Source organism: Podarcis bocagei (assembly GCF_964188305.1).
Source record: "Podarcis bocagei genome assembly, chromosome: 9".
Lineage (NCBI taxonomy): Eukaryota > Metazoa > Chordata > Lepidosauria > Squamata > Lacertidae > Podarcis > Podarcis bocagei.
In genome coordinates this window covers 61,035,241-61,062,037 of record NC_138134.1, presented here as the reverse complement: position 1 = coordinate 61,062,037, position 26,797 = coordinate 61,035,241, and the positions used below count along the sequence as shown (strand labels likewise).

General features: G+C 43.8%; 1 protein-coding gene and 1 long non-coding RNA gene across 4 annotated transcripts in view; both read right to left on the bottom strand.

Moving 5' to 3' along the window:
• Nucleotides 1-15,111, bottom strand: part of UNC5C (unc-5 netrin receptor C) — a 326,267-nt gene extending 311,156 nt beyond the window's left edge. For 2 of the 3 annotated variants that reach the window (XM_081206986.1, XM_081206988.1), the window contains exon 1: nucleotides 12,913-15,110. In XM_081206986.1, the coding sequence (XP_081063112.1) occupies nucleotides 12,913-13,039 (127 nt within the window). In that variant the 5' untranslated portion in view covers nucleotides 13,040-15,110. Of the gene's footprint in view, nucleotides 1-12,912 lie in introns of all 3 variants that reach the window. The other variant, XM_081206987.1, reaches the window with a different exon arrangement.
• Nucleotides 1-26,797, bottom strand: part of LOC308594380 — a 920,885-nt gene that overhangs the window by 584,232 nt on the left and 309,856 nt on the right. The gene's annotated exons all lie outside the window — the stretch shown is intronic.

Genomic DNA, 26,797 nt, shown 5'->3' with positions numbered 1-26,797 from the left:
CTACCTGGAGTTCCATGTTTTCAAACTGGTTGTGCTTGGAATGTGTGGATCAGATCCCTCTAGCACACAATATGAACCCCTGGAATCAATGAACTAGAGTCAACAATTTCAGTGGGTCTACTATGAATATCATTCTGTTGGATGCTACCCACTTACAGCTTTAAAGTAGTTCATTCTATTTTTTAAAAAATAATTTTTATTAAATTTCCATTTACCAAACCAATCATATCATATTAATTACCGTATTTTTCGCTCTATAAGACGCACCAGACCACAAGACGCACCTAGTTTTTGGAGGAGGAAAACAAGAAAAAAAATATTCTGAATCTCAGAAGCCAGAACAGCAAGAGGGATCGCTGCGCAGTGAAAGCAGCAATCCCTCTTGCTGTTCTGGCTTCTGTGATAGCTACACAGCCTGCATTCACTCCATAAGACGCACACACATTTCTTATAGAGCCTTATAGAGCAAGACTCACTTATAGAGTGAGTCTTATAGAGCAAAAAATACGGTAATTATTCCAGATTATACCAATACATATCACAGAGTCCAAATATTCAACCGAATTTTATTTTTTTTGTGGGGGGTACCCATGCTTCGAGTTTGGTAGGGGTCCAATCATCTTATATTTCTGCTGCTTTGATATTCACAGTCCCATCTTCCCATCTCCTTGTTGTTATCCTTTTTCTTCTTAATAACCTCCAAGTTGTTTCCACAAGCAAGTTGAAAGGAACGTTGTTTATATTTCTGTGTGAACTTTGTAATGCTCTCCCGTAATTTATCTCACGTAGATCCATAAAGTAGTTCATTCTAAGCTCCGCCCATACAGATACCAATGCCATGACTAATTTCATAATGGCATGCTAGCAAGGCTCAAATTTCTGTTGCATGCAGGTCTAGTGTCATAATTTACACAGTTTATAACCATCTCTGGACCTGCTTCTCACTATGAAAATACTTTAAGGCACAGTGACTAGGGCAAAAGTCCCACTGAGCACAGATAGATTAACCTCAGAGTAAATATGCTTATAGGTTTGCTTCAAGGATGAGCTACTTAAGGTCAAGTTGGATGTGATGTTGCTACTGGTTTCTCCCAATGCAAATAGTAATTTCAAAGGAATGATTATCTTTGAGACTGTAGCAGAGGAGGAAAGGGTTAAATTTTCCTTCTCACCTGCTATGATCCTGATAATAACCAGCCCCCTCAGTGGCTCCTATTTGCATTTAAAAAACACTATGCATATTAAATGCAAATATACATTTAATGTCACACAGAGCAGAAACTCAGAGTTGCAGCAATCAGCCTGTTTTAGGCAATTATGATTTACATAATCTGTGTTAATGAATACTGTGGGTACAAAGCTACAAAATTGGCAGATTGACACACTATTTTAGAATCTTAAAGTTACCTTAAAATTGAGAAATGAGACAGCAATTAACAGGCGTTGAAGTACGGACACATTTAATCTAGGGTTTTCCTTACTTGTTTCCCAAGAGTCAGCACATTTAGCTTGGGCAAAACATCCATAAAAGATTAAGTGCAGTAAATTAAAGTTTTGGTAAAGCTGGTGAAAAATAATTCCCTCAAGCTTCTATGCATTCTCATATCTAATCTTGTCACAAATCAAACTTCATAAATTATCATTATGCTTGCATAATATAGTTGTCTAAATTTCCATTTTTGTGTACTATCATATGGCAAAGAGTCATAGAACAAATGTTAGATGGATAGTTAGCTACATTCCTTTTTAAAATACATAAGCACACTGCTTATAAACATTATTTAAAAATGTCACATTGAAATGAAGCATCTGTAGAACTGAGAGGTCAAAGAACTATGTTAATATGAGTTTGACATTTCCCTGCTTACCCTTGTTTCTGTTTGGTTTTTTTATTCTGTCTCCCTACACTTTCAGCACATTAATTGCAAAATGCTGCAAATTAAGTCATTGCTTAGATAAAATTTGCACCGCAGAGGTTTAATATCATTTCCTTAAGATTGCCTGTTTAACAATATTATGATAGAATGAGCTCAAGTGGTGTCTTAACGTGAGACTGGGAGCTCTGTGGAGTACTTGCAATAAATCACTTCCTGCATTTGTGTTTTTGAGGCCTTGAAAGCAGTTAGTCCTGAACTATGACTCCGTACAGGAAAAGGAACTGCCTGTCTCTTTTATTCTTCACACTTGATCCCTAACTTGGCCTTTGACAGCAAAACCCTATTCACATCTACTCAGAAGTGAACTCCACTGAGTTCCAGACCCTCCAAGTGTCCCTATTTTCCAGGGACAGTCCCGGATTTACAGAAGCCGCCCTGGTTTCTGATTTGATCCTAGAATGTCCCGCTTTTCCTTATGATGTCCCTATTTTCACCAGAGAAATGTTGGTGGGTATGGAGTTATGCGGCCCCCAATCCAAGGAAATAAGTAACCATACAACCTTTAGAAGACAACTGAAGTCTGCCCTCTATAGGGAAAGTTTTTAATTTTTAATGTTTTATTAGGTTTTTATATATGTTGGAAGCTGGATAGCTGGGATAACACAGCCAGATAAATAATAAAATCATTATTATGGAATAGGACGTGCCTGTTTTCATCAGAGAAATGTTGGAGGGTATGGAGTTCTAGGAGGTTCACTCCAAGGTAAGTGGGTATAGAACTCTAGCCTAAAGTGCTTAAACTGTTTCATCACAGAATGTAGAGCCTAAAGGCAGGGCTCTGAGGAAATGACTAGCACCAGCAGTCAAGAGTTCATTTTACCGGCTGCAGTCCTTTCTGAAAAGGGGAGACTAACCACAATGACTCATGCTCTAGCCAAAGCTAGACTAGAATACTGTAATGTACTCAAAGTGGGACTGCCTTTAAAGGCAGTTCGTAAATTTCAGCAGGCTCAATATGCTGCTATACTAGATTCCTGATAGTGGCATTGTAGTCAGCTTCATTCATTATCATCCAGTGCAGTTCCAGGCTCAATTGAAAATGCTGGTGTTAATGTTTAAAGTCCTAAATGTCTTGGGCCCAGGCATTCTGCCCCCACACTCTAAGAGGCTCAGTCCTGGTACAGCCACTCATAGGTCTATGAAGTGCGCAACCATAGCCTTTGCTATGCTGCTTCAACATCTCTGGAATAGAGCTGTGGTGGGCAGTTACACGTCGGGCATTTCAGAAGGCCTTAAAAACTCATTTTATTTTATTGGCCTCCCCTTAGTACCTTTTTTTTTCTTTGTCCTCCTCGTCACATGGAGGCTGTAATATTTGTATGTTGTTCAAGTTCTGACTCTGTTTTATTCTTGTGGATCTGTTTTTGTTTTAGTAATTGACCGATTTTTATAATTGTCACTTTTCCTGTTGTAAGCTGCTTTGGACGGGCTTCCCCTGGAAAAGCGGCATATTAAATATTTGAAAAGAAACATGCTAACACAAATGACCAGCAATGACATTGCTGTTCTATCAGCTCTGATGTCAAGATTGCCTGCTAAATTTTAACATCTCCACTGGGTGGCTAAAAACTACATAGACAAAGAAATACATTTCCTTTTCGCTCTCTCCATGATCATGTTTTTATGGATGAACTAAAGTATACCTACTAATCGGATATAATAATAAAAAACCTAGCACAGCTAGTGTTTGTTTTGGAAACTGATGTTCAGCAACAATTTATTGATGCCTCAAAAGTAGTTAGAATGCTGCACAGGATTCTGAAGGCATTTTCTAAATGCCTTACTTTTGATTTGGGACTTATATCTACCATGAACATCAGCCATCATTACAATGATGAATGGAGGGGGATATGCAGAAATACAGCAACAGCCCTAAGCAACTCAAGGTAATTTTAGATGAGGCTGGAGCAAGAACATATTCTTGATTAACTGAATTTACAGTAAATTAATAGGAGTGAGTAAAAGATGGGTAGTCATCCATTTCATTTTTCCAATTGCCTAAGCATGCTTCCAAAGCAAAGAAAACCATTAAATTCAATTGGAATTATTTCTGGGAAGACTGGTCAATCCTCAGCACCCTCCAATTAAGTTCCATTGAAGACAATTAGACATATTTTTTTATATGCCAAACTGGTTTCTGTCCCATATTCTCTTGAAAGCTAAAGATGCAATATATATCTAAAAGAAATATACAAAAGTAATGTCCAAATCATGGCTTTAGCTTACATTATATATGACAATTCCATGTTGAGTAATGTCCAAACACAAATCAACAAGTTGAAAAATTCTGACATTTTAATTACTATGATTGGCGTTTTTTTCTGGTAAAAAGATGGAGTGCTGGTACTCATATATTAATAAAAATGTCATGGGTGCCAGCACAAAAGAGCTTCTGCAAGCCACAAAAAGAGGTGCTGTACTGATGAATACTGTCTGTCACAAAAAAGCCCTAACTATAATATATCCCTGTTCTGTCTGTTTAGTAGCTAGGCCATGGAACTGATACACTTCCTATTAAGCTCCTAACATTTTTGTTTTTATTTCAAATACATTCTCTACCTGAAAATTAAATCAACAGTTCCCAACTGGAAGATGTATGCTCACAGAGCAGGTAACCACGGTTTTTCATTATGTCCAAACTGGACCACTGATTATACTCTTATAACAAAAATGCATATAAACCCCATCCATGTGGAAAAGAACTAAACACTGACTGTACTTTATAACTTTCATGTTTTCTTAACTGTTTAAATCAGGTATTAGTGGATAGAGTTTTACATAATTATGAGGTGTACTGAACACACACACATACACACAAAATTATATATCATTATACACCTACACACAAGATATTGTTTCCATTGTCTTGCTGAAGTTTGCATTCTGCACTGCAAGGAACCCCAGTGGACAGCTTTGATCATGATGTGTGGCTACCAGTGCAATAAGATGAAAGTGAAGGTGGCAGACAGGTTCCAAATTATTAAGGTTGTTGAATCCATCAAGTGCATGAGCTCAGAATATGAGAGAGAGAGAGAGAGGGAGAATGTTGCATACTGGTTTACAGGCAAATCCTACTCAGCACTTCTTTTACAAATACAAATAGTTAGAGCCAACATATCAAATAGAACTGGTTCACTGATGCATCAAGATAATTAAGTCCTTTTTTTCGCTCCAACCTCCCTCTCTCCTTCGGCAACAGGATTCATTTAGGTGCTTAATTAAAAAGCGTATCCCCAGAAGGTTGGCGTATTCTCATATTATATTTCACTTTTTCCACACCAAGCATTTTCAAACTGCTGCTGTTGCTAATACAGTGAGTTAGAGAAAATATCTGCACATATGGCTCCTTTTATTCTCCTCTTTCAGAATTATCACTTTAATTTAATTATAGGTTCTTTTGAGGGGGGGGGCTTGGTAACTTTTAACAATATAGTCGCCAGTATGCACACATGGAACAAATGAAACAAAATCTGTGTAATATGCATAACCTTTGACCTCTACTTTCAAACCGAACTCTTTCACCATCATCCTCAGCATATAAATCTGTCAGTGCTGTGTGTCACCAGGGGACCTGAATGCTGAGCCACGAGGAGAATGGTTGCAGTACCTGACATCAGTAGAAATTTTCAGAATGCATAATTAAAGGCATAAGCCAGAAATGTTCAATAATCAGTTCATAGCAAGCTAAATGCAGAGATGATATATCAAAGTAAGGGAAGTTTAGTCGATAAGGGCATTTTGCCTACTTCAAACTGATATGTGGAGTTTAGTCTGGTAGTTATCTGAAATCTGGACTGCTGTTTTATTGTTTCACTAAATAAAGTAGTTGAGCGTTCAGAGATCTGGACTGGCTAACACCAGTCTCCTGCGATACAGCTTTGGATGAGAGAAAGACAGAGCATGCTATGCTGGGTTATTTATTTGTTTAAAAAAGAAGGGCATCACAAGACACCTACAAATGAGAAAGGACCTAAAGATTTCCTATAGCTTAGGGGTGTAGTAAGTCACTTTCCATCCTTCTTCATCTGGTTCTTTCCCCAGTTAAAAAAAGCTTTTCAAGTAGTATACTGTCTGGTCTTTCTCTGCTTCTCTCCACTCCTTTGATTTCCAGTGCTAGAATCTATATTCTTTGCACTGCAACCTTGAATACGCACACATCTCTGGGGTCACAGTGAAGAAGTCATCATACAAAATGCAAAGCACTGTTTAGGGAGAATCCTATCCACAAATGAGGTATCCTGTTCCCTATTATCGCTATGGCCTTGCTCCAAGTTTTAATCTCTTATGAAGCATTATTAGCAAATATACAGGGAATAGGAACTTTACAGTGGTGGCCCCATTTTATAGAATTACTTTCCTAGGGAGAATTATCACAGCACTCCCCTGCTTGCATTTAGAAGCCAGATTATGGCCACAGTCCTATACAATCATAGTGCTGGCAAGCAGGAAGTACATGTACAGTTTGAGATGTTGTGAATGTGTTTCCTGCAGCTGATTGTCCTCCTTTTTGGCAAATAGAGTACTAAAGGGAAAAACAGCTTGCCTGGTCTGCTACATTACCTGCTTTCATAAAAGTTTTCAAAATAGCTCTATTCTCCCATGTCCACATATTACTAGAAGTATGTCCTAAAGATGCAACAGTGCACACAATTAGCCTGCGTAAATCCCACTGAGGTCTATGGGATTTATGCAGTTGATTTGTGTGCAGGAGTGCAGCCCAAGTCATTTCTTTTTAAGAAAGTCTTAAGGAAATTTCATCATAAGGGATGGATAACAGCTGGCTCTGCTTGTCTTAATCTGACATTATGGTTTTATTTTATTATGTTCTGTAGCTTTTACTTTTCATGTATATTACTGCAAGTTACTGTAAGTTACCCTGAACTTATAAAGTACTGTATAGATATTATAATATATATAACTGCATTGTTGTTCATTTGTGTGACTCCTTGGCTAAGCCCTATGAAAGCAAATACAGTACTCCAAGGCCCGTAAGTTGTAGCTCACACCTAACAACTTCTCCCCAAGAAATATCACAAGAAACCTTGGCAGCTTGAAGAAGTCAAATATGCACACAGCCTGAGATGTTAAAATAAAGATTAGTAATACAATAGAAAACTATAATTGTTTTCCCAGTTAATTATAAACATAGTTCTTCCTAATGCTTTATCCTCAGTGGTTTATTCGTATGCTGAGCAGCACATCTCTCTAGGGAGAGGGCTAAAAAAAAAATATCCATCAATTTCTCAATTAGTGAATTTGTTTTCCAAGTTGTAGTGGAAAGAGAAAGGAGAGGGCTCCAGAATTGCCCAAGGCAGCCATGCCCTACTTCAAAAGATCAAGAGAAGAAACAAGGCAAAATGCTTGATAACTATGAAAATCATTCCAGGGTGTACAGTTTTTTGAGACAAAAGAAAAGACCCACTTTACTTACTAAAATGGAAAAACTAGAAGTAGTTTTCATTTAAATCATTCATTTAATTGGGTCTGGATCCTACAAAAGCAAAGCCAGGTTTGAAATCTGAGTTCTCATGAGACTGGCTGTCTAATTCTCATAGTGCAGTGCACTATGGAGTCAAGAGTGTCGCCATAAGCTTTAGGGAGGTTTTTTTTTTGTAAGCCAGAAAAAAGGAATTGTGGTGCAAAATTCAGCTAAAGAGGAGAGAGAAGATTGTGGATCCAGTAACACTGCCCTGCACCCCATACTTCCCCTTCTCAGACTTTGATCCTCAAATGTTGTGTAATTCCAACCCCCATTGTTCCTGACCTCCAGCTTCACTGACAGGCGATGAAGAGTGTTGTAGTCCAACAACATCTGGGGAGCCACATTTTGGAAATGCTATTCACTGACCATAGTGTCTGCACAGTGTTCTATGTGCACAGGGTCCTATCCTGTGCCTGTCTCTGTGTAGATATTATGATCAGTATGAACACTGGGCCCATTAGTGGGATGGGCTCTGTGACCATGACTACAATCCCTCCCTTGATACCCTCTGTAAACATCTGCATAGGGCAACATGCATCATTATATCAGTTGAAGGAGCAGGGGAACCTGTGAACCACCCAAATTTGTAGCAAAAATATCAGTCTCCTATGGTCCATTACGCTATCTTGGTCAAATAATTAAAAAGAAAGTGTCATGAATTTTTGTTCAGCCTTTGCTTTAATGCTTTCTCAGTTGGTATCTGCTCTCACATATTTGTGACAAAGAGAAAGCTTCATGACCACCTGGTAAGAGTTCCAATGGCTATGCTTCATTCTCCTCTTTCTGCAATGGTTTTCTCCTATGTATTTATTACATCCACTATTCTATTTCCAGGACATCATATAGTAGGTATAGTGAGCAGGACTCCTCTTTCATTCATTACACAGTTTAAATGAAATCAGAATGCCATATACAGTTAAGATTGAATGTGCCCATATGAAGTTAACAATCATAATATTATTAAAATTGCACGGGAAAAGCAGTATGCATAATTGAAAGAGAGAGTGAAGTGTAAAACGTTAACGTTAGCTAACCACTACATGAATGTTCCCCACAGATGAGGACAACAAAAAGTCTTCCACATCCAGACACTGCTGCAATTCCCTCTGTCTACAGCTGCAGAAACTTTTCTACGGGTAATCCTGTGCCAACCCTAACTATAGTTGTAATTACTGAATGTGAAAAACAAGAAGTTTACACAGAGCATCGTTAACACCACTATTTACACATCATAAGCCAGATGTGAAATGCTAACACAAAGAAAGGAGAACAACTTTATTTTAGGGCACTTGAATAAGGACCAGCCTTACTATGAAATAATGCAGACCTCTCAAACCTTTTGGACTCTGAACCCCACAACCCAGTGGCAGCTCTCTCACCACCATATGATTGCAAATAATATTCAAGCAGAGCTGTATGTATGCAATGTGCTGCTCCATGGTCGGTATTTATTATTACTATTATTATTATTAAGGTATGAATCCAATACTAGTATTAGAAGAGGGTTAGAAAAGGACATGTCAGGTTCCTCCTAAAACAAGCTAATCACAAATGGAAGCACATATGGGAATAGACTGCTGTAGAAAGGAACATTAATATATTTCAAGACTCTGCAATTTCCAAGTTAGCTTAGCAGTCTTCGTGGCTACATTAAAGCTATGACAATGGGAGAATCGGTACCTCTGACTCTGTCAGAGCTTCACAGCACCTGCAACTGAAATAATATGAAGCAGTTGTACCAGACAGCAGATTCCAGAGGGGGCGCTATTTTGCCATCTTCAGTCTTGCTCATCTCTAAGAAAGCAGTCCAATCCAGAACACAGGGAAATGTTTTTAGCTTCTTTCTTCACATTCAAAAAGATCGAAGAGTAGCACTGACTTCTAAGTTCACCCACATGACCCCCCCCAAAAAAATAGTCTCTCAATAAAGTGATCCAAGAGATCTTCATGCACAATAAACCTTGTAGCGGCAACTTCATAGACATCCTAATAGTGGCGACTTTATTGATCCCTAAAGTGGCAGTCGTTCAGACTCCCAAGACCCACAGGAATTCTTTGGACCACAGAAGTTTTTAATACAGTAGGGTTGTTGTTGTTATATTTTTAATATTTAAAAAAAGTTCAAAAAAGGCATGTTTTATAATTTATGTCACTGTTTTCCATTTAACATAAAATATTTTTTTAAAAAAAAGTTTGTTGGAATGCTTTACAAACTGCATGTCCAAGATTTGAGGGGATTCCTTTGAATTCCCTGAACCTTAAAGAGGAAATATGCCCACACTGAAAAGGATTCTGGTACTGACTTTATTGGGTGCTCTATGCAAAGAAACCTAACTGGACAATATTCCAGGTGTCCTGGGAAACACCTATCCTTGCTGTCTTCTGCGGGGCCCTCTAATGCACACAATGTTTCTTCAGCTGTCACTGAAAATGTGAATTTCTGGTGTGTGTCTCTTTTACCCACTCCACTCCTTTTACCATGGTAACAATGAAAACAGGTTTCTCAGCTAGCTTTAATGAGTCTGCTTGTTGTTATTGTATATATGGCATATAGCTCAACACATGCATGGAACTTCTTTCCATCATTTGTTATTGAGCCAACTGGTGTGTGGCAAGGGAAGTTCAAGAAGGCACTCGCTTAAAGCATCTTGCAAAGGAAATGCCTTGTGATGTAGAAGCCAAGGCAAATACAATGTAGAGACCTGATGCTCTAGTGCAAGGTTAGTCAGAATGTAGCAAAACATTCCCGGGGACACAGAGATAATTCTGAAGGAGATATTTTACAGTCATCTTCAGGCTATAATAATAGTAATAAAATGGCTGCGGATTTATTCTCAGTTTAAAAAATGAGCTAGTGATATATATATCTGTATGATGGTGCTACTTTCTATATGTACACAGGCAAATTCTTTGGGCGAAGATTATGTTTTAGGCGTGCAGTGAAAGAGGTGGCAGGCAAGGGGGCTTAGAAACCAATGGAGGAACATTTCAGGAAAGCTCTTTTCCTGCTGAGCAAAGCAAAAAGGAGAAAGAAGGATGAACTCCCAGGCACCTCAGCCTGTCAGATAGTGCTTCTTATATTAGCCATAAGCAATTCAACTAATTGTCCCATTCATAGTGCCTTACCCCCTCCCTTTCCAGTACTAATCAGATTATCTTCCCATTTGGCTATCTCTATGGAGCCTGCTTTTGTTCCCCAATTAACCCTTTTATTTGTTTGTTTGATGTTATGAGATAAAGACAGTGCCATCCTTTCAACATGAGTTGGAGCCTTATCAGCTTCTCTCATTAATTCGTTCAGTGAATAATCAGGGGTGAGGGTCTCTCCTTCTGGCTAGCTCAGTCTTATATCAGGAAAACCAGCATTCATTTTATATATATATATATGAAGTTAGTTGGCACCTGTCTGTCTGGGGAGACAACAGAAGAGCATGTTTGTTAAACCTAAAAAGCCACCCTTCTGCTGGTGCCTGTTGTTACTAATCCTTCACATGGAAACTGGCTCCTCTTGAAAGGTCCAGCAGAAGTGTGATGTCTGTCTCTCCTCTTGTTTTTATTCAAGTGCTGGGGTTCGAAGGAGCTGAGCCAACCAACCAGTTTTGATACTGCCCAGAGACTACAAACTTTGCAAAGGGTCCTTTTCATGGGGATCTCAGCAAAGGAACATCAGCAGGGTACTGTGCACTCCTGGTAGCTATACAAATACAAACATTCTGACTCAAGTGGGGGGTGGTATAGCATTCTGATAGCATTGTCCACATATTAATATTTGGGTAGGGGCAAAAAAAAATCACCCCAAACCCTGAGGGCTGGAAGTGTAAAGCAAAAGGTCACTTGCTCTGGAGGTGCCTCTCAGACATTTTTTATGCCTACGGTGGAAAACATAAATAGTGCCTTGAACTACTGTTTTAATATGGTACACAATCCATCAGGAAATTCTCCTTCACAAGTCCCCAACTGAAATGCATAGCATCTGTGAGAAGGGAAGCATTGCATCCAGCTCCTGTTTCTTTTGATAGGGCTTGCCCCAGGCAGCTTGCCCAGGAATGCTTCCCCACTGGATTCTACCCCATGGGGCAGATGTGTCTCTCACTCAACTCTCCTGCCCTCCCACCCTTCATGGCTGCCAAAACCTGCCACTTGAAGTGGCTGTCTCACTTTGGCTCATGTTTATAGAGCTGCCCCTGGCATGCAAGCGATTCACTCTCTCTGAAGTGCTCCTCCTGAAAGTCAAATTCGAGAGGGGTAGCCCTGTTAAGTCTGTTTCAGCAGATCAAACACAGAGAGACGGAGAAAGAAGGTGATGGGCAGAGAGCCAACCTTGTGGCACCTTATAGGCTTCTGCCACAACAAACCTGCCAGTTATAAAGGTGGCACAAAACTAGGCAGGCGACGTCTCCTAGCGAAGTCAAAGAAAATGTGTTGGACCTAGAGGAGTACCTCAGGCTGTGATCAATTCAGCTGAGGGTGTGTAGGGGATTTCAAATGGTTTTCTGCAGTGCTGTTTTTCTAGAAAAAGAGGGCCGGAACTCACCACGAACACTCCCGCGGTTCTCTTGTAATGGCAAAGACACATAGCTGCATAGCAACACACGCTCAGAGAGAAGCCGGGACACATGAAGCGAAAGCCCCGGGTGCTACTGGCAAGGCCGGCAACAACCCTTTCCTTCCTCCTTCCCCAGATATGCCGAGGGGAGGCGAGGGCACGGGGGACATGCCCCGCCTGGCATCCTGACCCTACTCTCCTAAACTGCGAAGTACAGGCGCCTGCGTAGCAGCACAGCTTCACTCCGGGCCGCTTCCAACACTCCCTTCGCCACTCGCGTTTCAAACGCCTTTCCCGAGGAAGCGAAGCGATCGAGCTTGTCCCTCACTCACCTACACACACACTTTCCAGCTCCAACCAGAGGAGATCGCGGGTTTTCCCCCCACAGTCCTAGAGATCAAGCTGGACTAGGGAAGAGTCCCTCTCGCTCCCCATCTCCTGGCGAGGGCAAAGGGGGGGGAAGAGCCTCGTTTCGTAAGTTTCTCCCTTGCAGAAGCTGCGCGGATAGAGGAGGAAGAGGCGAAGGTGTGTGTGCGCGAGCGGGGATGCCTGAGGACATCCATCCACACATCCATCTCTCTCAGGAGCCACCAGCCCCATGAGGCGCCTCGAAGGCGGCAGTTCTAAGGCTCGGGAGACCGTCGGCACTGAACACCGAGTAAACACGCCCCAAAGGTGTCGGGGCCACTTGGGCAGCGGAATGTAGAAGTAGCTATAGCGCTTAACGAGAGAGGTGCTCCTCCCCACCCCCGTCCCGAGCTCGCCCTGCTGGTATCCATTAACCTGTGGAGAGGTGAGCGAGGAAAGCGCTCGCTCTCGCCTTTGCGGGGAAGATGGACAGGCAGGCAGCGCCACTCAGTCCAGGCTGGGCAGGCCGGGAAAGAACTCTGAGGAGCCGAGAGAGGGAGGCAGGCAGGCGCCGCCTGGCCGAACAAGGGCAGCCTTACCTTGCGCGGCGGAGCCGGGGCTGCTGGCGCTCAGGATGGCCAAGGCGGGCAGCACGAGCATTTGCAGTAAGTATCCCAGTCCCAGTCCGTAGCGGGCGGCGGCGGCGGCTTCCAGCCCTTTCGCCATGGCTGCTGCTGCTGCTGGGGGAAGCAGCCAAACCCCAAAGCCGAAGTCCAGCGCGCCGGTGCCCCAAGCCCACCCTCCCGCCCCTACTTTCTCCGCGGTGATGGGCTGCTGCGTCGGCCACGGGCCCACCTGGAAGCGCCGCCGCCCTCGCGACTTTTCCTGAGGGCGAAGCGGAGCGGGAGCAGTTGGCGAAGTGGCCCGAGACTTCAGAGAGAGGCGCTGCCTCGCTTCGCCTCAGGAGAGGAAGCGCGCGCGGCGGCAGCAGCGCCTTCAGGCAGGCGGCACACTTGGGCACAGAGGGGCGCGCGCGGGTCTGAGGTGGACGGAGAAGCAGCCACTCCGAAACGGGCTTCGCCCGCCAGCCTCGCCGACTCTCTTCCCTCAGCCGCCTTGACTTGGCCGGTAGACCCAGCTGGGGCTGCTCCTCAGGCAGGACGGGCGCCCTTTCGCTCCAAGCGCGAGCGGCAAGAGCGGGGTCCGGGCGGCGGGAGCTGCTGCTGCTGCTGCGAGGTGAGCAGGAATGGTCATTTCATAGTCTGGCCAAGAAGTCTGAAGGAGCTGGAGATGGCAGAGGCGGGAGGACCAGGGGAAGCGCCTCCGGCTCCGGCAGCATCCTTCTTCCCAACTCCGGCCGCGGGGTCTCAACTGGAGGCGAGGCGAGACAGCCCCGCAGAGGCACACGCCCCTGAGCGCGGGGCTGCCTGCGTGAAGGCGAAGCGAGAGCGAGAGAGCCGGGGCGCTTTTCCCCTCTGCCTCTCCCCCCCTCGAATGTGGTACACGAGCTGCGGAGCGGAGCCCTGGCGGAGGCACAACGCGCTCTAGCCAATGGAGCGCCGCTTTCCCAGGGACACTTGCAAAACCGGAGCTGGACTCACGGACGGGACTGGCTCCTCCCCCTGGCTGCTGCTGACGCGCTTCTCTCAACTCGAGAGTAGTAAGACTGTTGAGGGGCAGCAATCCTGAACGCAAATATGGCATGTGTTGCAATCCTATACACACCACTGGGAATAAGTCTCCTTCGCTCATTGGGGTTTACTCTTAAGTAGGCAGGTATAGGCAGGTTGGACACTTACTTGAGACCAGACATGGGTAACAATGTTGATATTGTGCCTTTAAAAGCCCGCATGCTGTGATTAGGGGGGGATGAGAGTAATAAGGGAAAGGAATCTCACCACACCCAGAGAACAGATTTCAGCAAAGGTTCTCACCGCTGATGCTGAATGGTGGCCACACCCAGAAAACAGCGGAGCTTCTTATCTAAGTGGCTGTTAATCCCAAACACTAGAAATCCTAATGAATTTAGAGGGATTTGTTTCTGAGTAAACATGCTTGGAAATGTGCGAGTAAACAATAGGAATATGTCCATGAGACTGGATTCATGAGGGATACAGCCACCTCTGGGATCTTGCCTTTGTGGTGTCAGGAGTCCTCTAACAGCTGTAAAACAAGAGCAGCAGTTTTCGATACTACCTAAGTTAGGTCTCTTTGGAATGAGATAATTTTAGACCTTTGCCACAAACTGTTCAAAGGATGTAAAATAGTGCTTTTGAATTGTTAGGTTGGCAGGAGCTGGGACAAACCACTGAGCCTCTTGGGGTTGCTGATTGGAAAGTTGGCGGTTCAAATCCCTATGATGGAGTGGGCTCCCATTGCTCTGCCCCTGGAATGGTGCTGCCAGTCAGAGTATGCAATAATGAACTACATGGGCCAAGGATCTGATGTGGTCTATGGCAGGTAGCTTCATGTTTTAAAGCCAAGATTCTCCAAAAAGAAGAAGCAGCAGCTGCCCTTCCTATGGAGACAAGCTGAAGCTTGGTTTCCTTCAGATTTTTTATGTGTATTTTATTTATAATATTTATTTTCCATATTTTACAAGAAAATCCACCCAGCTTCTATCTGCTAGAAAGAGGCAGATTTTAACTCTTTACCTTCATCTAGTTCCATAGAATAATAAAATGTAGAGTTGGGAGGAAGCATGAGAATCATCTAGTCCAACTGCTTGCAATGCAGGAACCTTTTGCCCAATGTGGGGCTTGAACCCACAACCCTTAAGGTTAAGAGTCGCATGCTCTACCGACTTGCACTTCTTTGCCTGTAGTGGATGCAACAGGACACTTGTGCCACAATCCTATATTATTTATTATTGTTGTTGTTGTTATTTAAGTGTGGGGTGACTCTGGAGCCTGTGTATGGTTGTTATTTAAGTCAGATCACCTTCCTGGGAACTCATTGCCTGGCCCTGTGCTTGTGGCGGGGATAACATCACGACACTAGGGCAATGGGGCATTTGTATAAGGCTGCAGCCATGTGAGTACCATCCCTGGGGAAGAGCATTGTGAAGACCTGGCAACACACCAGAAGACACCAAGCATTGCCAGGCTTGAAGCTATAGGCTGTAGTGAGGCTCTTTGGTCTGGAGAAGGCCACATTACAGTCATTTCCTTTGGAATATAAAGAACTACTGCGTCAATAAAGTGGTTGACCAAAGAGAACAAGAAACCTGAAAATGTTGTAAAGAATGTTCCAAGGAGCTTCCTATGAAATACCCTGAAGTGATTGACAATGAAAGCATCTATCTATCATCCATCGATCAATTGATCAATCTCCATTATAGATACTAATTAGGACAGGGGTCAGCAAACTTTTTCAGCAGGGGGCTGGTCCACTGTCCCTCACACCTTGTGTCCCTCACACCCTTGACTATATGGGGGGGGGGAATGAACGAATTCCTTTGCCCCACAAATAACCCAGAGATGCATTTTAAATAAAGGGGCACATTCTACTCATGTAAAAGCACGCTGATTCCCGGACCTTCCGCGGGCCGGATTTAGAAGGTGATCGGGCCAGATCTGGCCCCGGGCTTTAGTTTGCCTACCCATGAATTAGGATAAGAATATCCACTTTAAAATATGCTGGAAAAGGAAGGTCTTCAACAGACACCAGGGACAGCTCCTGACTGATGTATTATGGAAGGGAGAGAGAAAGGGTAGGTGCAGGGGGCCTTCTCCTGCAGAGAGGAAGTGATTGGTTGGGATTATAAGGGACAATATAATCCTTCAGTTCCCATATAGTGGTATATTCTTCTCAGGATTTCTGCTTGGGGCAGTTGTACGTTCTGCCTACTGAGTCAGGAAGAGCAAAACATTTATTTCTTGATTAGCTTTGTTGATCCTGTTGTCTGGCCAAAATACCTGCCTGTGATCCTTACAGCTGCTTTTAGGCCAGCTAATGTAAAAATGGATTACCTCAGTAATAATCAAAACCTGTCAACTATGCCTGCCTAGAGTGTTTGGTTTGCTTAGTGGACAAACAGAGCTAGAGGGGTTAAGATGCTTGCAAACAATTGTCAAAAGCCTATTATGTGGGTCACTGCATTGTGCTGTAATGCACAACTTCTTGTTCTGTACCTGTAGATGCTGCTGTGGCTTTAACCAATAAAAGCAAAATAAACTTGGCTAAACACGGCCTGATTTGACTTGGCAGCCTTGTTTGTGATGATATTTTTTTTTTTTTTTTGTAAAATCCAGAGTCCATTCCAAGAGAATATGCATCTCCTAGGGAGCAAAACATTGAGCAGGTTCTCAAGAATACATTTTTGTTCTGAGTGGGCTCTGGTGACCTGCAAAGTTAGGCACATTGCGACTGCGTGTGCATTACGAGCTGAAAATGCAGCTAATCTGTTGTTTTTCTTAGATGGGATCTAAGCTTGTTTAGGAGGGGAAACACAGTGTTCCCTAATAAATTACAGGATAGATTTAGGATAGATTGTTGCTAAGGCTGTGATGGGTGCAGAGTAAAAGGAGTGTGTACACAGCCTATGTGTAGGGCAGAAGCTTGTATCCTGTTTTTGTGTTTTTGAGATGAAAGACCTCCAGATTCTTGGACTACCCAATGCATGGCATTCCTCCTTTCACCACCAGTCAGCCCCTTGTTCGTAGCTCTCTATTTTCAATAGTCTGGGAGTCATGACCAGATGGCAGTATTGGTAGCAATTTTTAGACCCCAACAGTTTAAGGACATGTTCCTAAGTCATGCACAAGGAGCGGACGGTTCCCCCCCCTCATTTTGCAGTTTGCCAACCATGTAGCCACTCCCCAATAACTTCCTGTTCCTTCAGTTACCATGCAGTTCTTAGAGGTAACATCTGGAAGAAAGCCCTTTGTGATTCCAGCTATACTGTAATTGTAGCAATAGGGAAATGAAAAAAGGATCTTTGCTGCAAAGCTAACATTTGAATAAGGAATGAGAAATGAATCCAGAATGGATGTGCAAATCTTTGTTTGTTGTGGAAGACAAAGTATTCCAAAGGCGTCAGAGGCTGATCCACTGAACAAATTCATAAAGTAGTGGAGATGAACTGTGGCCAGATAGAGTATTAATACCCAAAAGGTAAAGACACTGAAAACTTGGACATTTCCCAGCCGTTAGGGGGTTTCACCTTCTTCACTGGGTGCTTGTCTCCAAACACATCCATGTCCAAATACACCCTTTCCCCTCTTTGGTCATGAAATAGGATGTTCCTTGATTTGTTTTTATTTTCCCCATATGTAAAAGAGTTCCAGTTATGACAAAATTGGCTTTCTGAATGGACATGTATTTTTTTGTTTTACTAAAAATTATGGTCAAATTGTTTGTCTGGAAAGTGTCCTTGAACTTTGATCTTACCTCTTGCTTGCTTAGATAGAGTGGGGTTTGTGCAAAAACTAGCAAAGAACCAGTGCAAAGAACCAGTTTGGCACCCACACTCACACATTTGTGTACACACACACACACAGGCTGGGAGCCCCTTTGGAGGCTTCAGCCAGGGCAAAAAAACCTGGCTACCCCCCCCCCCCCAGCTATGGCTCTGGTTATTCTGTCCATTTTTCGTTCTAGCCCCACCCAGTATTGACTTCTGGCCCCGGGAAGGCTGCCCAGATGGGAATGTGGACCTCAAACTGAAAATGTTTCCTCACCCCTGCACCAGATTCAGTGTAGGAAGCCTCTTGTTTTCCTCTATTGAGGGCCACGTTCTCTCATGGCTGGTCTGCTAGGGGTTCCATGCCAGTTCCATGAGTGGGGCTGAAGTCATTAGGAGGAAGAGCCAGAGCAAAACGTCTGTGGAGTCACCCTATCTTCCGCATTCTGTCTCTTCCTCCTCCTGGCCCAGCTGCAGTGCTGGGAAACAAATCACTCTTGCCAGAGATCTGACCTAATAGTTGGCAGATGCCCTTTCAAATTAGACTGAGGACTGCAATGTGGTCCTAGGACCACAGGCTGCCCACCCCCCTCAATGCTAGGCATTACCAGAGAAATGTAGGGAGGGTGATATGAGTTAGCAGGGGCCACAAATCCTCCCAAACGTCTATTTAGGCCCTTAAGCTGATTCTTAAAAGACTTATGCAATGGGAAAGCAGTTGGCTGTAGATACTTTTGTGTTCCTTTGCTGCATACACTTTTCTGCAATTAACTGATCTCCTAAATGCACACCATTTATGTAGTTCCCCACCACCATTTACAGAAGTGTAGAATAAAGCACTAGCCCTCTGCTCCCAATAATGTGCTGTTTTAATGTGCATGTGCAATATTCCCACTTGTGGAATGCTTTCCCCTGGTGGCCTCGTTAACATCCTTTTGGTGCCAGGTAAAAATGTACATCTTCTCCCATTTAATCTGACAGGTTATGATGATTTTGCCATTTATTGATGGTATGTCTTTTGCTGCTGAAGTTTCTGCTGCTGTTCTACAGGGTCTGTTTTATAGATTACCATAAAAGCCATACAGTAACATATTGCTCTTTTTCTGATGTCATGTTACACTTTAAATTTTGCAAGTTGCTTGCAGATGCCTTATGTGGCAAGTGACTTATAAATCGAAACAGTAATAACAAGTTAATATATAAAGAGAAAACAAAGCACTCTACTACTTCTACTTCTTCCTATGAGATTATCCCATATAAATTGCGAAGGGAGTTCTCCTTTCTAGAATCCAAGCAGCTGTGAGTTACATTATGTGCCATCAAATAGCGAGAGAAAGGAATGGAAACAACTTTGTGCTATGATGTATGAAATACACACACACACACACACACACACACACATATATATATATAATTGCTAAAGGCACCAAATGGAAACAAGTTTTTTTCAATACGACTACGTGCCTTGGTTGGTATCTTGCAACCAAACTAGACTCTGGAGAGCAAGCAATGGTTACAGGCAAGCAGGGGTGCCAACTGGAATAAAATATGGGTGGGGGGCAGGTAACCACCACCCCACATAATTGATCACAAGACGCAGCACTATTTGAATAGAAATACCCATCAACTTTGTGGAGGCCCAGCCCCCTCAATTATTTTAGGGGGGGGGGGTCGGTTCCTAGGAGTTGGCTCCTATGCAGGCAAGAATATGCTGGACCTGGACAAAGATTTGATCAGTTGCATGGGCATAGCCAGTATTTGGGGGGGGGGGCAGAACCGACGTGATTTGTCAATTAGTTTAGTATTTCTATTGTTTTACTTGATTGGGGGGCAGCTGCCCCCTTGCACCCCCTTGGCTATGCCCATGATCACCTGCCTATCCCTACTATAGTTTACATTTAAACTAGCATGCAACGTCGGATGGCAAACTGACAATGAACCGACTTTCCCTACTGCCTAGTGGAGTTGAAAAAGCTCTTTTTTTTAACCTCCAGAATGGTTCTGTAATGCGACGGTGCCTCCCCTGCTTTGTGTATATCTTTCCGCCGATTTAGTTTAAATGCTGTGCACCGATATCCTCATTCATACACACGTCTCCATCCCTCTGTATTTTCAAGCCACTCTGCCCACGAAGTATTATAGAAATGGAGAGGGGTGATGTAGGACTGGGGGAATCCTGACTCTTAGCCGAGCCCTCGTTCTACCCAACGGCTTGCAATGCCCCCCCTTCTCTACCTGGCTTGTCCAAAGTTTAAGCCCCACTGGGTTCTCTGGGATTTACTCCCAGATAAATGCGCACAGCCTTCGCGAAACTCCCGAGCAAATCGGACGAGGCTGCTTTTGAGCTGCGCAATCGGAGCCCTGTTCCAAATTCGCTTCTCTCCCTCGTCGTGCCCTGCCGATGGAAGTCGATCCAGGCTCCCTCGCCCACTAGCACCGCCAGGGTCGAGAAACCTCAAATCGCCGAGGGTCAGGATGCTTTGAGATTTCTCTCCCCCGCAAGCCGCACCACCACTTGGCCACAGAAGCCCCGGATTCTCGCGCGTCGATCCCGCCTTAAATGCCTCCGCACGAGAGGCTTCCGCGCAGGCAGGGCAGCCCAGAGTGTGCCGGTGCGCCTGTCGGATAGATCGGAAGCAGGGCGCGAGAGCACGCCCGCTCCCCACGTCCCTCTGCCTCTTGATCGAACGCAGGAGCCGAGGGCGAAGCCTCGGCAAAGGAACGCTGTGCCCAACGCCCGTACAGCCGAAGGAGTTTCGCGTTCCCGCAAGACACCAGCAAAACCCGAGGTGGATTCCTTGATCGGAATGGCGTCGCCATGTCCTGCAGTAGAAGCACGGCGAAAGAAGGTCGGCTCAGTTTGGGGGTCTCCCTCCTTTCCCAATAGGCTTCAGAGTGTGCTTGGTGTTCTTCGAGTGACGACAACAGCAGAGGGCAAGGATGGTAAAGGGAACCGAGAGCGGGGAAGGCAAATCACCTTGCCTTTGCCGGGAAAGAGGCTCCTGCGGAGCAGACTTACCCGAAGGGCAAAAAAGGAGACTGCTGGGAAGTTTCCCGAGCCTTTCACACAGGTGTAGTGTGAGTCTTTAGCCTTCCAGGTGCTGCTGAACTTAAACTCCCATCAGCCCCAGCAGACAAGGCCAATACTCAGGGATGATGGGTGTTGTAGTTTAGCACCATCTAGAGAGTCAAAGGTTTCCCACACCTGCGTTTAACAGCTCCTTCGCAATTGGAAATCCAACACGTGCTGCTCTGCCTAGCAAGGGATAATATTGTGTTATTTGTTACATTATTTGCAGCCACAGTTTTGCTGCTGTATTGGAGGTAGGGAACCTCAGATCCAGGGGATCAATGTGGCCCTCCAACCCTCTTTATCTAGCTCTCAGGAATCTCTGCATTCCATGCCATCTACACATCATCTCTCCTTCAGCCTTGCTTTGCACCTTCCGTGAGTGATTTTGCCTAGCTGGAATATGTCCCTGGACTCTGGGAACACCTCTTTCTTCTCTGGGTGGAGGCTCAAGATGGGTGTGAGACAGCTGTGCATAGAAACTAGCCTACTATGTGAAGGTAAATATTATCCTTGTTGCTCTGTTCACTTTTGCCTTTGGCCCCACTCACCACTGGTCTATGGCCCGTGGGAGACTGCCCAGAAGGGAAAGTGATCCTCACCTCCCCACTCCACTTGGCCATAAAAGGTTCCCTCTCCTGTGCTATATGAAGTCCCGCCAGAAGAAAGAAGAGCTATTGTTGTGAAATCATTAAGATTTTGATGCCCAAATGTCACTTCAACCACTTATTCACTAGATGGCTGCCCTTAGGCAGTCAGGGATAATAATACTAAGACACTTTGAAGGGTTTGAACACTTATCACCATCATCACTATCATTATTGACTAACAGCAGTCTTCAGCCTCCATTTCTTAAGTAACCAAGATTTCACCACACACACAAAAGAGATACAGTTTGGGCAAACTCCAGGGAACCCCAAGCCTTGCTGAACCACAAAGCATCTTTAACTTCCCCTTAAGTGGGGAAGCTCCTCAAAACAGTCTCAAGACTGAACATGCTTGGTAGCTGTCTGATGCTTGGGTGACACTGAAAACCCACTGAAAAATGGGTTGGTGGTAGTGGTGGTGGAATGGCCTGGTCGGAATACTGACATTTTCCCCAACCAAAAGTCATATTTGTGTGTGTGTGGGGGGGAGGGAGTAAGTTTGTTTTGCAAGAGTTCCAAATAAACTTTAACTGAGCCACTTAAATTTGTTGTGTGATTGAGTTCCACCACAAAATAGTCTGGAAGTACCTTCAATCCATTCACACATTGTTAATCATTACTTTTTGAGGAAGAAAAATAGTACTTTAAGTGTTGTCAGGATTGCAGTTACCTCGGAGTAAGTGCCACTTAACTTAGTGGGTCTTACTTTTGAGGCTATATATATAAGATCAGGCTGAGCCTGTATGGAATAACCTAGGCCCTATCCAAATGGCCATTTGTTAAGGCTGGAACAGGTCTCTCTCATGACTCTGCAACTCAGTTTTATGCAGGGACATTTTCAAATATCCACTTAGGAATCCATGAAATCTACACAATCACATTCCACACAGCCAACACAATAGCTATCTATATCACATTTTCCAAGATACAGAGCTCTATGCTTTGGTCAGAAAATGTGATACACATAGAAAAGTATTGTGCAGGAAGATAAAGACTGATGACTTTGCATCAGCATGCATGCAATATTCATATGGATCTCTACTGGGAGATACAGTCCATCTTTTTGAGACAGGAGACTGGTAATTATGAGTATCGTGATGCGTATACAATAGCCTAAACATAAAGTTTCTGGTAAAGACATAATAATGACATCATTAAAAAACATTATGCATTAATGCATAATATGTAACAAAAATCAAAATCACCATAAAAGCATAATGAAAACAGAGTTCAGAAAAATCAAAGGTGTATATTATGTGTGTGGTACATTTTGTTATGCCTCATAATAATGAGAAATATGTATGAGCACAGGTCAGATAGTTAACCTAACTTCCGTTTTTGGAAGCCAGACATGTTCTTTGAGTTTAGATGTGTTCCATGTACGCCTTATTCCTCATAATACTCTCAGTGTGTATTAATGGCTTGTCCCAAAGTACAGTTGTCACCCATGGCTAAGCCTAAGGGCCTACCCTAAAATCTCAAAGCCACCTCACATCTAACTTTTTTCCCTTCAAGGGTGTAGGAAAATGTGTCACGCGTACCTGGGATTTTCCATTGTCCGTGGCTATTTACATGATGGGATTCATAAATATACATTTCCCTCCCTGTTCCTCTCTACACTCAGATATAGGGAGAATGTTACGCATGAAGAGACTTCCCAAGGCCTAAGGTGAAAGTCTTGAGGAGACCCAAAGCCCAGTTTCACAGTGTCCTGGAACAGATCTCTTTTCTGTCTGTCTCAATCAGGTCCAGAAGACTTTGTGAGCATTTGCTGCTTCAGGACCTCAAGTGAATAAATATGTATAAAGTCAACTAGAATGACACAAAGAGCATGAACCAGATGGGCCAGATGGCTTCGGGCAGAATATGACTCGATCTGACATAGGGTATTTCCTTAGGGCCTCGGTAAGCCATTTTCCATCTTTGAAGTTTGTCTCTCTGTGTGTGATAATAGGTACTAGACAGAGGATGAGCAAGGTCTGAGTGATGTGTAGTGGGATCCAGCAAGTCGTCAGTGCTCCGCTGGATGCTAATGCTGATAACAGGAATCGTTGACCAAATAGCTTGTTCTCTCGGGAGAAACACGGTATGTGAATCATTATTAGCAAGGGAACACACAAGCATTTATTCTGCTTATACTGGGGAGTTCAAGCAGCTGACGTTAAGTTTCTAACTTGTATTGTTTATGTAATATCTTAATGCTGAAGTGGAGAAGGATGACATATTTGGTACAGTGTCGTCCAGTTCTTCTTTCGTAGAGCACCTGTGTGGTGTAGTGGTTAGAGTGTCATATTAGAACCTGAGAGACTGGGGTTCAAACCCCTACCCAGCTATGAAACTCACTGGATGGGACAGTCACTATCTCTTAGGTGGTTGTGACAATGAAAATGAAAGGAGGGCCATGGATACTGCTGTGAGTCCCTCAGAGGAATATAATGCAGTAATGAATAATGCAGTGTAAATAAACTTGAAAGGAGAATACTATTGAGATTCCCTCTGTTTCTCCTGCACCACCTCTGCTGGATATGTCACCCTACATAACAGGTATGATTTACTGTTTTCATTTCACTGGGAGGCTATTAGTGACTGGCCGACAAGAAGGGGAGAAGGACCTTCTCTTTGGCTCCTTACTTCTATCATTTAGGGCTTAGAGCACTGTCTTACTAATGTTATCTCACGCCATAAAACAAAAAAGTGCAGGAAATGCAAATCAGAGGATTAGAAACCTGGGTACCTTGTGCATTTTTCTTAATCAGAGACAGGGTCAGGAAGATTCACATTTGACTTGAGATCATGGTTGGTCTTATAGTGAATTAGCTTTGATGAAGACTTGGGAGTCTGAAAAGGGCAGCATATGGTGGGTTATCTGATGTATTATTTTTGCATTTTTACTATCAGGGACGTGGGTGGCGCTGTGGGTAAAACCTCATTGCCTAGGACTTGCCGATCATATGGTCGGCGGTTCGAATCCCCGTGGTGGGGTGAGCTCCCGTCTTTCAGTCCTAGCTCCTGCCCACCTAGCAGTTCGAAAGCACCCCTAAGTGCAAGTAGATAAATAGGTACCGCTTTATAGCGGGAAGGTAAACAGTGTTTCCGTGTGCTGCACTGGTGCTGGTGCTGGCTTGCCAGAGCAGCTTCGTCACACTGGCCACGCTGGACAGCGCTGGCTCCTGGCCTCTAAAGTGAGATGAGTGCACAACCCTAGAGTCGGACACGACTGGCCCGTATGGGCAGGGGTACCTTTACTATCAGGGTACTTGAAGAGGTACTTGAAGGTTTTTCTGCTTCAGGTACCAAAGTAACCTGACTAGCTTTGGATACTATGGACCAGGCTTCCCCAGACTCGGCCCTCCAGATGTTTTTGGCCTACAACTCCCATAACCCCTAGCTAGCAGGACCAGGGATCAGGGATGATGGGAATTGTAGTCTCATAACATCCGGAGGGCAGAGTTTGAGGAAGCCTGCCATTACTAGAGGGAAGGGTGCTATTTGCTCCCTTGCCTCAAGCACCAAAATGTCTTGGCTAGGCAGCTGCTCATGGGACCCATGGTTCTGTACAGTTTCCAAAACATCCTAGCTGTATCTGCTACATTTAAGGTATGGTCAGGCATTTGTCTGAACGATGCCTCTGTATCTGTGGACAGGGATTGGGACACACTCACAAACTCCACTCCCAATGTCTCCATGCATGTTGCCCAATGCTCTCAGCCCCTGATCATTCCTCTGTTGAGCAGGGAAGGTCCGTGGGAGTCCCTGATTGCCTGGCGTTTTCTACTCACATTCCAGTGAACGCAAGTAGAAGCCCATTGAAGACCTTCCCCACCCAACATGGCAAAAGTTTGCATATCCAGGGGAATGCTGAACATGTCTATAGTCCCCTCCATTTATTATTATAGAATGTCATAATACTCCAATGTGGGAAGAACAAAAAGGGAAATCCACTGCCTTGTAAAAGATGCCACTGAAAATGAAAGGAAAAAATAATCTTAGGAAGAATGACTATAGTATGATAGTTGAATATAATAAAAAAAACAAGATGAAACCAAAGAGCACTGTACTGCTAGAGTGTTGGATTAGGACCTGGGAGACCAGAGTTCAAATCCCACTTGGCCATGAAGCTCACTGGGTGACCCCAGGGCCAATTGCAGACTCTCGGCCTAATGTACCTCACAGGGTTGTTGTGGGGATTGAATGAGAATAATGTGCACACCTTGAACTCCTTAGAGAAAAAAGGTGGGCTCAGAAGTGCTATGAATAATAAAAAACAGAATACAAGCAACAGAATTACTATTCATTTCAGTGGAGCAGAATTAGAGACAAAATATTAAAGTAAATTTAAGTGTTAAACCACAAATTGGAGGGGAGATCTTTGACCTACTCCACTAACAGTACAAGTGAAACACAGCTAACCATAAATGTACATGGTAACTCCTTGAATTCCTTTGTCTACTTGGTTTTCCTTTGAAATAGCTTTGTGGGATAGACAGCTTTTCAACAGAGAAAGAACTGAAAAATAAATTTATTGACTTCTGCCTCCCTTTTCCCATTCCCGTGATGTAAGAAACTCTGCTGTTGGCTATGCACAATACATTTAAAGCACCCCCCCAAGAATTATGGGAAATGTATTTTAGGGGAGCTGGGAATTGTACCACAGTTCTCAGGATTTGGTGTGTGTGTGTGTGTGTGTGTGAGTGTGAGTGTGTGTGACTGTAGGTGTGACTGTAGGTGTGACTGCAGCACAAATTAAGCCTTAAAACTTGAGAGAAGCTGCTAAAACTGAGTAGGAGAATCACTCCAGTCTATGGACTCAAACCAAGGTTAATACAGGTCCCCCTCTCTTTAAATATTCTGCATATAAACCCAGTTCTCCCTCCCTGCTCCTGTCCATAACATCTCCTGGCTGAAGAGTTATACACACATAGGCAGAAAACATACAGCTGTCTTTGCCTTGGAGCCTTCCATTGCTTTTGGCCTTCAAGTTCACGGATAAGTAAAGCTCCTGGCTCAGCAGCTTGGCAAGCTTGGTTTTGAAACATATGGCATGTGACAGGCTGGAGTTGGACAGCATTTGCTTGGCCCATAGATTGCTTCTGATTCATGGAGTTCCATCAGACGTTCGCTGTGGATGTGAGCATGCCATGCATTTGTGCTCAGCATGGCTCTTTTGGACAATGTTGATATCGAAGGACTGGATTCCTAAGGATGCAGTCAAAATTCAAATGCAAACAAAAGGATGAAGAATCAAACTGTACTGCAGGCTTAACATATAACCAAGGTATTAAGGACTGTCCCCGGATATATTTTGATACAACTGAGTGCATACTACCATTACCTGGACCAATGCCTGTGATGGAAAAAGGAAA